This window comes from Suricata suricatta, chromosome 5 (assembly GCF_006229205.1).
Source record: "Suricata suricatta isolate VVHF042 chromosome 5, meerkat_22Aug2017_6uvM2_HiC, whole genome shotgun sequence".
Taxonomy (NCBI): Eukaryota; Metazoa; Chordata; class Mammalia; order Carnivora; family Herpestidae; genus Suricata; species Suricata suricatta.
The window spans coordinates 118,853,544-118,867,530 of NC_043704.1; the positions used below are offsets into that span (position 1 = coordinate 118,853,544).

The 13,987-nt window shown below is 35.3% G+C and overlaps 1 protein-coding gene across 3 annotated transcripts in view; it reads left to right on the forward strand.

The window, feature by feature from the left end:
- The window catches only part of XRN1 (5'-3' exoribonuclease 1), a 109,494-nt gene that overhangs the window by 85,458 nt on the left and 10,049 nt on the right, over positions 1–13,987 (forward strand). For all 3 annotated transcript variants that reach the window (XM_029940121.1, XM_029940122.1, XM_029940123.1), the window contains 7 exons: positions 3,910–3,971; positions 5,487–5,597; positions 5,752–5,874; positions 6,336–6,495; positions 8,411–8,592; positions 10,235–10,348; positions 10,443–10,545. In XM_029940121.1, coding sequence (XP_029795981.1) covers positions 3,910–3,971; positions 5,487–5,597; positions 5,752–5,874; positions 6,336–6,495; positions 8,411–8,592; positions 10,235–10,348; positions 10,443–10,545 — 855 coding nt within the window. The remainder of the gene's footprint in view (positions 1–3,909; positions 3,972–5,486; positions 5,598–5,751; positions 5,875–6,335; positions 6,496–8,410; positions 8,593–10,234; positions 10,349–10,442; positions 10,546–13,987) is intronic.

Below are 13,987 nucleotides of genomic sequence, written 5' to 3' on the forward strand. Positions count from 1 at the left end.
TTACTGCTCATCTATTTTTATTTTAGCCATCCTGGTAGGTATAAAGTGAAGTTTTTTTGTGGTTTTCATTTGTGATTCATTAATGACTAATAAAATTGAGCATCTTTTTATGTCCCTATTGGTGGTTTGTATATTCTCTTTGGAGAAATGTCTACTCAAATCCTTTGCTCATTTTTTTTTTTTTACCATTTATTTATTTATTTATTTTGACAGAGAGTGTGTGTGAGCAAACAAGCTGGGGAGGGAGAGAGAACTCCACACAGGCTCCATGTAGAGCCACAGGCTCATTGTAGAGCCTGATATGGGGCTCTCAATCCCACGACTGTTAGATCATGACCTAAGCTGAAATCAAGAGTTGGATACTCAACTGACTGAGCCACCCAGGCACCCCACTTTGCTGATTTTTTTTTTGTTTATTTATTTTTGAGACAGAGAGAGACAGAGACCTAGCAGGGGAGGGGCAGAGAGAGAGAGAGAGAGAGAGAGCGAGACACAGAATTAGAAACAGGCTCCAGGCTCTGAGCTGTCAGCACAGAACCCAATGTGGGGCTCAAACCTCAAACTGTAAGGTCATGACCTGAGCCAAAGTCTGATGCTTAACCAACTGAGCCACCCAGGCGCCCCTCTTTGCTATTTTAAAACTGATTTACTTTTCATTCTTGAGTTGTGTGAGTCCTTTATCAAATCCTCTATATACTAAATGCTTATTCAGATATTTGACTTGCAGATATGTGCTGTCATTCTGTGGGTTGTCTTCTTAACTTTATAATGTCCTTGACACAGAAGTTTGTAATTTTGATTAATTTGAATTTATCTATCTTTTCTACTTTTTCTTTGGTTGCTTATGCTTTAAGTGTCATATCTAGGAAACTATTGTATAATCTAAGGTCACAAAGATTTACACTCATCTTTTCTCCTAAGAGATAGGTAGTTTTAACTCTTATTGTAGGTCTTTTTTCCCTTTTTGAATGTCTGTATATGGTGTGAGGTAGGGGTCCATATTCATTCTTTTGCATGTGGATATCCGGTTGTTTGAGCACCATTTGCTGAAAGACTGTTCTTTTCCCATTGAATTCTTTTGGCACCCATTGAATTTTCTTGGCATCCTTGTTAAAAATTGATTGACTATAGATGAATGGGTTTATTTCTGGCCTGTTAATTCTATTCCACAGATGTATTTATCATCTTTATGCAAAGAACACCCTTTTCTTGTCTTGATCTTTGTAAGCTTTTAGTCTTTTAGCGTAAGTGTAATATTAGCTGTGGGGTTTGGGTAAATGCCCTTTATTAGTTGAGGAACTAATATTCCTAGGTGGTTGATTTCCACTACCACCACCACCCCTTGGAATGGGTGCTTAATTAATATGATATATTCCATTCATTGTTTTCTCTATGTTGAACCAATCTTGCATTCTTGGGATAAATCCCACCAGGTCATGGTGTATAACCTTTTTTTATATGCTACAAGATTTGATTTGCTAGTACTTTGTTAAGGATTTTGGCATCTGTATTCATAAGAGATATTCGTCATTTCCTTTTCTTGTGATATCTTTGATTTTGATATGATAATAATACCTTACAGAAAGTGAGGAATAACACTTTGGAAGAGCTCAGTTTCATTCTTATCCCTCTGGTGGCAGTCAGGCTATTGGTTTCCACCAAAACCCCTGGCTATTATTTTTCAAGCCTACATAGAGTTGTAGAGTGGAGATTGAGACTAGGACAAGTTAAAAAGCCACTAAGCTCACTGTTCTGAGTCAGTCTTTTTTTTTTTAATAAATACTCTCCAGATTGCTATAAGCCTTTGATTAATTTCCACAGCTTTGAAATGTTGGATTCTGGTAATTTATGCCCATTTTCTTGTTGCTTTTATGGAAGAGAGAATTGTTAGAAGTCCTCACTCTGACATTTTTGCTGATGTCTCCTCACTACTTTTTGAGATAAATTTTATTTAACAGAATCCAGTTACTTTTCTGTGTATAAACATTTGCTTATTCAATTACTCTAACCTATATTACAATATTTTACTAAAAATATGTATAAGGCATCTGGGTGGCCCCGTTGGGTAACCTTTGGACTTTGGCTCAGATCATGATCTCATAGTTTGTGAGTTCAAGCCCTGCATCAGGTGACCACCAGCCCCGCTTCTGGTGAGCACAAGCCCTGTTTCAGGTGAGCTTGAGCCTTGGTTCGGGTGAGCCCTGCTTCTCTCTCTGTCTCTTTCTTTGCTCCTTGTGGGATTCTCTCTCTCCCTCACTCACTTGTGCCCTCTCTTTCTAAAAAGCAATAAATAAATAAAACTAAAATCTTAATTAAAAAATATGTATATTGTGTTATAGTATTCTCTTAACATAATTTATATATATTTTTTTTTTCATTCCTTCAGTAGTGTTTACTGTGTTTTCAGGCACAGTAAGGAATATAGATGCAGAGCTAAGAATTTTCATCTTACAGTTACTTTTTCTCTTGATCAGAATATTCCCAAATTACTGCAAGTTATTATGTTCAAAATATGACTCAGTTATTCATTCATTTATTCAGCTGTTATCAATTGAACTATTATGTGCAAGGTGCTGTTTTAGGTGCAAGGGCGTGAACAAGACAGAAAAATTTTTCAGCCTAATGGACATTACATTCTAAGCCAGAGACCAAATATAGGCCAAAAAGCCATATGCAAACTGTTTGAAGAGCTTTCCAGCAAAGGAAATGTCAAGTGCAGGTTCCTGAGTCTAATTTGTGATATTTGATATATGTATTATTTCATGTATGTATCTCTTACATGTATTATAAGAATGGTCTTTTTAAATATTTTTCTTAAAAACTTTTCAAAAAATTCGTGTGGATTTAAAACTTTGGTTCAGTTTGACAACCACTAAACTATTGTTTCATTTACATTTTTAAGTTAAATATAGATTGATTTCCCTATAAATCTGATAAATATAGCTTAAAGGTTTTATATTTAATTGAAATACTTTGTGATTTTTTTCTTCAAATTATTATTTACATGAATGCATGTAACTGCATTATTGGGAATGCCAGTTAGTTTTGTTGTGTGTGTCTCAACAAAGGCTTCATGTCAATACATGTTAACGAGTTTTTTCTTTTCCTCCTTTTTGCAAGATTACTTCCTTCCCTTCTTCTTTTCCTTACTTCCCTTTTCTCTTCTCCCCTCTTTATTTCCCCTCTTCTGTTCCGTCTTCCATGTTTGTTCATTTTTTACCACCTCTCTTCATCTCCCCTTCACCCTCCTTCCCCTCCCTCTCCTTCCTTCTTTTCTCACCCTCTCTTTCCTTTTTTATCCCTTCCTCCCTCTTTTCCTCTTTTTTCCTTTACTCTTTCCTCTTCTAAACTATCCTTTTCATTTTTCCTGCCATTCTCCCAGTTTTCCCTTAACAGGGATACTAAAATAGCTTCCTAGTTTTTCTCTTACTCTTCTGTCTTTCAATACACCACTGCCATATTTTAATCTTCCTAAATTCCAATTCTGATAAGATCACTATTTTCTCAAATACTTTTTGCCATTGGTTGCCCATTGCTTACCAGATTAGCTCCATTATACTCCTTGACATACTGTGGAACTAGTCTATTAAGAGTTTCATACATTCCTTGCTTTCTGCTTCCATTTTATTTCTCCTGTTATTTCCTTTGCCTGAAATGTTTAGCCTTCCTTTGCAAACCTACATACTTCAAGGCTCATTTACCTGTCACCTTTCCTTTTCCCTTGTTGTTATCTGTGAGTATATCTTCTCCTGCTCGTCTAAATTAAACGTTTTTCAAGATCAGGGCCCTTGTCTTCTTGGAATTCTGTGAATTTTCAACACAGTGTCTTGCTGTGGTAAATATTTGGTAATTTAACCAGTTTGCAATAGTACTTCTCACTTGCCAAAATTCCTGTTTTCTTGTCTCTAGTTAAAGAAGAATGTAAGAGTCCCAAAACTGAGAGTCGGTCACAAAAAATGTCAAATAAGCAGGTAAGCTTCCTTAAATTTCTAGTGTCCAGCTTTATATTCCAGGGGGTAACTATGTTACATCTCAGTTTTGCCACTCAGATCCATAAGTTTTGTGACAAGAAGGTTGCTGACAGTCACTTAGATAGGAAGTTACGCAGCTAGAGTCAGGATTTGAAACTGGAGATATTTATACACACACACACACACACACACACACACACAAATCCATAAACAGATACATATTTAATAGTTGGGTGGCTTTGAGCAACTCAGTACACCTCTTACAGACTCAATTACTCAATTTCTTCATCTTTTTTTTAGAGAGAGAGAGAGAACACACAAACAGAAGAGAAAGGGAGAGGGAGAGAGAAAGAATTTTAAGCAGGCTCAATGCTTAGTGCTGACTCCAGTGTGGCGCTCAATCCCACAACCCTAGAATCACAACCTAAGCCAAAATCATAAGTCGGTCGCTGAACCAACTAAGCCACCTAGGTGCCCCCTTGATTTCTTCATCTTTTTAAAAATGGAGACAGGGTTGCCCGCATGGTTCAGTCAGTTAAGCATCCAGCTCTTCATCTCAGCTCACGTCTTAATCTCACAGTCATGAGTTGGATCCCCATGTTGGGCTCGGCACTGGACTTGGAACCTCCTTTTATAAAATAAATAAATAAATAAGTGATAAATTAAATGGAAATAAAAATAGATCAGTTGTCTCACTTGATACATTTAGTCTATATATACATACATACAAACATACCTACATACATGGATGGTTGAATGTGTGTATAAAATATGTGGAAATATGATTCATTTAGGATCAACATAGCAAAGTTAATGGTTAATATTGTGTAGTAATTTGATGTGGGAGAAAGCTGAGATTATTTGTGTTTGCCTTTATATAGCCTCTGCTGATTGATAAGGAAAATATATGCATTTTATAATCAAAGAATAAATTTTTACTCTAAAAACATTGAACACATATACTCATGGTGTATGTACTTCCCATATATGTATTTTCTTTTTTTTTAAGTTTTTAAAAATTCGATCTCTTGTAAGTTAGTCATATATCAAATAAGACATCATAGCAGACTATTTGGCACATAACAGGTTTTCAGCAAATGGAACCCATTAATATTTAGATACCATTAATGGTTGACTTTTAAGACCCTCTTTTTCTGAAAATTTTATGCTATAATTTCCTTTCTTCTAGAGAAGGGATTTATAAACTTTGTTATGGGCTCTTTCTCAGAATAATGTTCTTAATGCTAAAATACTTAAGATTTGAAAGAAAAATAATTGTATTGAAATATAATTAGAATCGTTACTGTTATTTGATTGAAGGAATATTCATAATTGAAGGAAATGCTAAATTTCATTTAGAAGTTAATGAAGATGAAGATTTAAGGTTTTCCTCATCCAGGTTTACAAGTCTCATTTTTAAGATATAAAAGAAAATGGCACAAAAAAAGTTTGCACTAATTTACTTATAACACAACAAGCTATTTGCACAAAAAGCTCATTCTTACTCTTTTATAGACATATGGAGGGGCTGCCAAATGTAATATTAAGCTATTGAAGAGAAATGAAAATGCAGAAGTCTCAGAAAACCAGAAGGTTGTGACTAGTTACCCAAGTGCTATTGATAAGGTAAAAGACCATTTATTCAATTTCTGTTCCCAAACTTTAGTAGCTGGAAAGATGATTGGGTGAAGATTAAATGATTGTTTTTGTATCTAAAATTCTTAGCTTTTTCTGTGTCCTCGTATTTTCATCTTCATGCACAAAATATTTATTCTTTTAGCCTAACCCTGGAATTGAGAACTTTTTAGCATCCTTGAATATCTCCAAAGAAAATGAAGCACAGTCATCTCATCCTGAAGAAACCCCAAGTGAAGAACTTTTGTCACCACAATCATTTGCTATGGTTTGTGTTTTGTAGAAGCTTTTGTACTATAAGTAATTTTACTCTGTGGCCCATGTGTACATACCTGATGCAACTGTTACAACACTTTTATGTCCTGTGGACTGGTGTGTTGCATCATTATTGTCCTCTTGTAGGGAAAACCAGGCTGCCCTGGGCAATTTAGTTATCTGTATGTTTGGATTTTTTTAGACCATAGCTCCCTTACTTTTCAAACATTGCTACCAGGCAATTTGGTCAAGTTAAGCCAAAGGAGAAGTATTATTTCTGTGGCCGGAAATGTGGGTATTTTTTTTTCAACTCTAGACTGTTGATTTTGCTCATTCCCTATCTGAATGTAGTTATCATCTTTAATTTTTAACAGTAGAACTCACTAAAAGAAGGGTTAATAAGCTCTGTGACTCTAATGTTAACTTTTCCCCACCTACCCCCACCACCTCCATACCAATTATTTTCAAAAACAGAAGGGAACTCGGATGCTTAAAGAAATACTAAAAATTGATGGCTCTGATGCTGTGGACCATAAGAACGAAATGAAGCGGTTTGGTAGTGAAGTCACAGTTTCCTCTAATAGAAGAGATGAATGTGGACCTTCCTCACAGCCTCAACAAAATAAGAAATTAAGTACGTGAACTAAGTACTATTACTAATAACCAGTATCATTTCAGATGTTCAGTCATTTGTGTTGTCTTATCATGTCCTTTTGAAGATAAAACTACTTGTAGTTTTAAAAGAGTATAATGAAGAGTAACCAGTAAGAATTTAATATTTATACTGTGTCATTAAATGATGATATAACTATATAACTAATAGCTCTCTAGTCCCTAAATGTCTTCTTGTGATTACTTAAATTGTGCTTTTGCAGTTACTCATTCTGTAGTATCCAAACCTAGACAACTTGTCACATTCACATTTTTTAGAAAAGATTTTTTTCCCCTCAGTAATTTAAAATAGCTTTGTAACTTTACCAAGATTTTAAGGGTTGTTTTTTTATATTTATAAAATGAGAATAACATTGCAAATGACTCTTTGATAATTAAATGATACATACAAAGCAGCTAGCACTGCGTCTGGCATATTATAGGTATGAATAATTGGTACAGCATTATGCTATAATAGCTCGGCCAATAGAAGAAGCTACAGAATCAATTAAAAATAATTAATGGAGGTAGATACTGCAAAGTGGGTACTTACCTTAAAATTGTGAAGCCAATAGCATACCATGTGGCACATATATCGCCAGATTGTTTTTTTAAGTTTATTTTGAGAGAGAGACTGACTGAGCACAGGAGGGGCAGAAAGAGAATCCCAAACAGGCTCCACACTATCAGCACCAAGACCTGATGCAGGGCTCAAACCCAAGAGTTTAAGATCATGACCTGAACCAAAACCAAGAGTCAGTCGCTTTACCAGCTTAGCCACTCAGGCACCCCATAGCCAAATTTTTAGTACACATCTATCTTTGCCTCTATTCTCTGTGTCTCCTGTACTTGAGTATTTTGTCCATATAATGATCTGCAAAAGCCTACCAGTAAGAATGACTAATGCAAAAGTACGTGAGGATGGAAGTTTCTCAGAGGTCAAAAAAACAAAAAACAGTTTGAAATAAGCAGAATTGACTTCATTAAGATCAAAATCTGAAACAGAATCAGAGCCTAGCTTCATTTATTTTATATCCCAATGAATAATAAGATAAATAATTAATTTAAAATTCCAGTAACTATTAGGAAACTATCATGGTGACAGACATGCTCTTGCAATAGAACAAAATAAAAAATTAAAACAAAACTGGAAAAAAGATGATCTCACTATCAAAACTCAAGTAACTTTTATTTCAGAATAGTGAAGAATCTATCTCTTAAGAGTCAAGAGCTCAGAAGACAGCCCAAGTAACAGAGTTTACAAGTTGCATGGCTTTGGGCTAGCAACTTAAGCTTTTTCAAAAAATCTATAACAGAGGTTTAGATTCAGTCTTCACTGGCGTATGCTCTTGTTCTAGTAGTTTGTTGATCATAAAGAATGTGAACTCTTAGAATGTTTTAATCATCTTCTCTAAAAACACTTGAAAGGGTTACTTTTAGAAAAACTTTTATGCAGCTTCATTTTGTAGCAATAAAACTATCCATTTGTTTCAGAATGTGGGATATAATTTTGACAGGACTGAAACCAAGGCCTCAAAACTTAAGAATTAATTGTAAATTAGCTCAAAAAAAGCCATTTGCTTATTCAAATTTTGCTTTGCTCAAAAATAACTGTGTAGTCATTAATCTCAAGATGTCAGTTTTTGGCATTCAGCAACTTACCATGTTTTAAAATTTTTATCTTTGTTGTGTGTCATTAATCAGTTATAATCATCTAAAAATCTTATTGAACTCTTGATAATTTTAGACAGTACTAAATAGTTCCTATATTTGCTTCATGAAAGATTCCTCTTCTCACCTTTTAACAATTTCTTGCTTGCTATGTGTAAAACCCTACAATAACTGCATAGTTCAGTATATCATTTAATATAGATATATCCTTTTCTCTTTTTTGGTAGCGTCTTATATGAACAATCCTCACAGTACTAGCGAATACCATAATGTTCAGCCTATGGACCATGTGTGTTGGCCTGCTCCCAGCCATATCCCTCCTGTTTGCACACCAGTAACTGAACTTTCTCGAGTTTGTTCCCTCATTGGAATGCCACCGCCTGATTTCTCCTTTCTTAGAACACCACAGGTAGAGTATACTATTGTTCCGTTTATCTGAGTTCTTTAATACTGATCTTAAACAGATTGACTGGAAATCTTTGGCTAAAAATAATATAATAGAGATGATTTTTTGTACTTTCTGCACAACATAGATTTATACTTCCCACTCTGGCTCACTCACATTTATGCCAAAGCGCTCAAAGATGCTGACACAGAGGAAGCCGGGCAGCATGTAGCCTGGACAGTTGGATAGAGTGAGGGATCTTGGTCTATAGCAGCAGTCCTCAAAGCTTTGGCCTAATAAACTTCCACTTTTTTATTTTTTTGAGGAACCCAAAGAATTTTTGCTTACTTGTTTTATATCTATGTTAACTACATTAGAAATTAAAACTGAAAAAATTAAAAGTATCATTTATTAAAAATAACCTTTCAAAAATTATAGTGAGTGGCACTGCTCTACATTTTTGCAAATCATTTCCATCTCTAGCTTAATAAGCTAGATTTTCACATCTGCTTCTCACTATCTATCTCTTGTGGTATGTTTTGGCTAAAATACATGAAGAAAATCTGACCCCAGACAGACTGATAGTTAGACAAAAGAAGAGAATTTTAATAGTCTTTTCAGATAATGGATATTTTTTGATACTACATTAAAATGTGGTATTTTCTTAGAAGTTAGTTGCAATGTAGAATCTAAAGCTATATCAATGAATTTTTTGCCCTCTATATACTTGTGAGAAACTGAGAGTGGAAAAGGCAGATAGCACCTTAATATTATTAAAATAATTTTGACCTCAAGGACCTCATAGAAGGGTCCCAAGGACCCGCAGGGGCCCCAGAATGCACCTTGAGAACCACTGACTATAGGAAAGGTTATTTGATCTTCTTTATATACAAGTTTTTAATACATTCTCCCCTAAAACAGAAAGCAGTCTTAAACTCACAATATCACATAAAAATGACTACCTTTTAAAAAAGTATTTTTTAAGAATTAAGAATTTTTTTAAATCTTTTTTATAAAAGAAAAAATGTATAAATGTATAATTTAAATGTGAACATAAAACTGGTCATAACCTCTAAGTCTTTTAGATTTTGGCAGTTAATTTATATTAATGAAATATCTGCTAATGGGAGGATGGTATAAAGCAAGAGTTGGCAAACTTTTTTTCCAAGGGCCAGATAGTAAATATTTTAGGCTTTGTGGGCCATACGGTCTCTGTCACAGCTGCTCAGCTGGGCAGTTATGGTAGAGGTGGTGGTAATGTAAACTATTAAAAAAAGAAAAGAAAAGAAAACAGACATAGGCAATACATGAAAGAAGGGACTTGGCTGTGTTGCAAAAACAACCCTTACTTATAAAAATAAGCAGAAGGTCTAGTTTCCCAACCCTTGGTATAAGTAAAAAATTTTGTTGGCTTTCATTTGCATTTAGGATGCTTGATCCTTTAGCTAGGTTAAAGAGCATTTTATTTTGCAAACATTTCAAGATAAGGAAACAATTCTAAAATTTCTACAGGGCAACCCAAAACTTAAAATGATTGTCCTTTTCTAAATTTTTGAATTCTTTTTACAGAATGTCACATAAAATTATGCTACTTGGGTAGGCTTGAGAGGAGATGGTCAACCTCCTAGACAGATAACTTCATAGACATTCATGTTTTCTTTTTTAGACGATGACAATTTGCCAGGTAAAATTATCTAATGGCTTACTGGTACATGGGCCACAGTGCCATTCTGAAAATGAAGCCAAGGAAAAAGCTGCATTTTTTGCGTTACAGCAACTGGTAAGAATTAATCATGACTTCTCTACTAAACTTTTAACTAATCTCTATAGATGTTTTTGTTGCATTGTCTTCTAACTTTTAAATACTTCCTTAGGGCTCCTTAGGCATGAATTTCCCTTTGCCTCCACCAATATTTCCAAATTATCCTCCTGCTGTACCACCCGGAACCATTCCTCCAGTTTTTCCTCAACCTACTGGTAAGACATTTGGCTCTTCTAAATATTTGTTATTGAGTTACTATTTTTAGAAAGTTCTTTTAAGAAGCATCATTTTGAAGAAACTGAAAAACAAATTTCAGTATCTAGGGAATGTAAAAGGAATTGTGAGAAATAAGACTGGAACCAGAGATTGCAGATTTATCCAGAAATACCATTCCCCTTCTGTAGCCTCTGGTATAGTTAAAATAGGACTGTTCTTTGTTCTGGTCAGTCCCTTATTCCCCAGTAGCTGCCAACAGATGAATTTAGGTTTAAGTTAGACATCAGAACAGAGGTGGAAAAGAAAACAGAGGTAGAGGGAATAAAAAACAGATAAGGCTTTGAAGCTGTGGCTATGAAAGAAACTGTCCTTGATGATGAAGTTTCAAAATGAAGAATGAGGAGTTTCTAAGTTTACTGTGTATCTCTTTAATATTCTCTTGTAACTGACTTCCTCTTTCACATGTGGAGCCTGAGTTATCAAGCAGGTAGCTCCCTGCTTCTGGTAGCCATTTGGGATCTTCCTAATGTTCTGAGTGAATGAAATGGTCACTTTGGAATCAGAACTCTTTGTCCAGGCTCTTTTACTGACTGACTTTGAGAAAATATTATAACTTCTTTTTTTTTTAATGTTTTTAAAATTTATTTGTGAGAAACAGGGAGAGAGACAGACAAACAGACAGTGTGAGCAGGGGAGGGTCAGAGAGAGAAGGAGACACAAAATCTGAAGCAGGCTCCAGGCTCTGAGCTGTCAGCACAGAGCCTGATGCAGGGATCGAACCCACAAACCGTGAGATCATGACCTGAGCCACCCAGGCACCCTAGAAAATCATATAACTTCTTTGGGAATCCGTTTTCTTACTTATACTAGACTGTGTCCAGGATTTCTTTGAGACTACCATTTTATAATTTTATGATTCTAAATCTTAAGCTTATTAAACATTACTTTTATCACGCCTTTTTTCTAATAGCATTTGGTTTCTTTATATCCTAATCATTATAATTTTAAGATCAATCATTTGTTTATTTCAGGTTTAGAAAATTTATTTTCTGAGACATTAGTCTAGGAGCTCTACACATCTAATCCTCACTACAAACATTAGAAAATTAAATAATGGTGATTAAGCAAATTATCTCTTCTCTTTGCCAAACTACATGAAACTGAACAATAAATTATTTTTAAAGTGTAAACCTATAAGAACAGAGAGCTAAAAGAAGAAATATCAGCAGATTAGAGATTTGAAAAGAGTTAATGATGAGAAAAACAATTGAAGGAGTAATAACTAACTTAGCAGAGCAGGGATAAGCTACAAACTAAAGTTATCTGTAGAAGATAATACAAATGAGAGGATAAGCAGCTCATCCCTGATAAATCCTGAAAGTTTCAGAACTTGAAAGTGTCAGAAGCTATCAGAGCTTCCAACAAGGCATGGGCTGAAAAGAGGGGGATTGTTTCAAAGTCTGTATGTGGAGGGATGAGACTCCTCAGATACCTACCCCACACAGGCCCTTCAGGCAAAGCACTGGAAGTATATTCTCCAGAGCACTCTCTACATATGGGAACACCAGGCACAGAGTACAGATATTTGGCTGAAAACTGAGATTAAGGTAAAGTTCCTTTTCCTTATCCTGTTCTCAGTTTGTAGCCAGCCATAGCTCCTATAGGAACTTGGAACATGGTTCTTTTCAGAAATTCACAGAAGTATAAAGAAAATACCTAGTGACTTTTGGAGGATATTTCAACCAGAAGGCTGGCTTACTACCAATAAGAAGTGGATCTCTCTAGGATAATCCTAGAAGCCCTCAAGTCATTTAGTCTTGCTCCCTCTGGACACAGAAACAACTTCTAATCACAGTGTAAATGCCTTGCTCTTTAATATGAATAGACCCTAAATTGTGATTTTGGGAAAATCTCTAAAATTAAAAGAGAAAGTCCAAAATAAAAAGAAATGAAAGGGACCTAGAAATAGGGATAATGTAGGAAGTCAGACTTTAAACATAGTTCATAGCTAATATTCTTAGAGAAATAAAACAGTATTACAACCAAAACATAAGAACAAGAATTAATTGGAACGGGGGGAATAATTGGAGAATACAAACTAAATTGTTAAGTTGAAATTTTAAATTTCAATAGATAAAGCCTTAGCAAAGGTAAAGAAATCTCAGGAAGAACAAGATTAAAAGTAGGAAATAAAAACAAAAGGTATCCAGATTGGCAAAGAAGAAGTCAAACTTTCACTCTTCGCAGATGACATGATACTTTACATAGAAAACCTGAAAGACTCCATCAAAAACCTGCTAGAGCTGATACACGAATTCAGCAAAGTCACAGGATATAAAATCAGTGTACAGAAATTGGTTGCATTTCTGTACACCAATAACAAAGCAACAGAAAGAGATATCAAGGAATAGATCCCATTTAAATTGCATCAAGAACTATAAAATACCTAGGAATAAACCTAACCAAAGAGGTAAGAGATCTGTACACTGAAAACTATAGAAAGCTTATGAAAGAAATTGAAGAAGACACAAAGAAATGGAAAAATGTTCCATGCTCATGGATTAAAAGAATAGATATTGGGATTGTTCTTTCTCTAGCCAGAGTTTGTCGAAGTCTCGGTTTTCCTCACTCCTTCTGGGCTATCTTGGTTTTTACGGCTAGTTTGCAGCTAGTTGAGTTTTGAGCATCTCCTTCCACTGGAACCCAAATTCTAGAAGGAGCTTCTGTCTGTGACTAGGCTTCAGATGGATTCATCAACGAAGCTTTACCCATCCTGTGGCCTGGAACCTTCTCAGATGGCCAGTGAAGAAAATTCCCAGGGAGCCTCAGCTGCCTCTTGAACTATCTCTGAAATATTAGTGAAGAACCTTCGTGAGTTGACTCTCGACCCTACCGTCAAACTCCCTTCCCCTCTCCCAGAATATCTATCCCAAGAGGAGAGGAAGAAGAAACCACAGGGACTTGTGGACTGAATACTCAGCAACAGGAGGAGGACTGGAGTCAGGACGGTGTTAAGTGCAAGGAAAGAAAGGATGGAAAGGCTAATGTGGTTGGTTATAAACCATCGATACTTCAAACAGTCTTCCAAGGATGAACCAAGAATGGAAAGGTTTAGATGTAGATGTCACTATTGCCTGTATCATAAAGATCCTTCTGAAGATACCGACATGGAGATTGGTTATGACATGGAGTCGTTATGAACATAAACCTTATTCTACTGTTTTTCTTGCTAGTAATTTTAGCATCAGGATGCAAGCAGCTTGGGAGAGCAGTTCTGTTAAGACAAACTGTATAATATTTTGATAATCTAGGATATTAGTTCTGTATTTTCTACCTTGATAGCCATAATTTGTGAGGAATCCTGGAGTTTGCATTTGAATGACTTCAGTTTACTTTAGTTCCGCTTCTTGATATGACCCAAGGAAGCACTAGGAGGTTTTG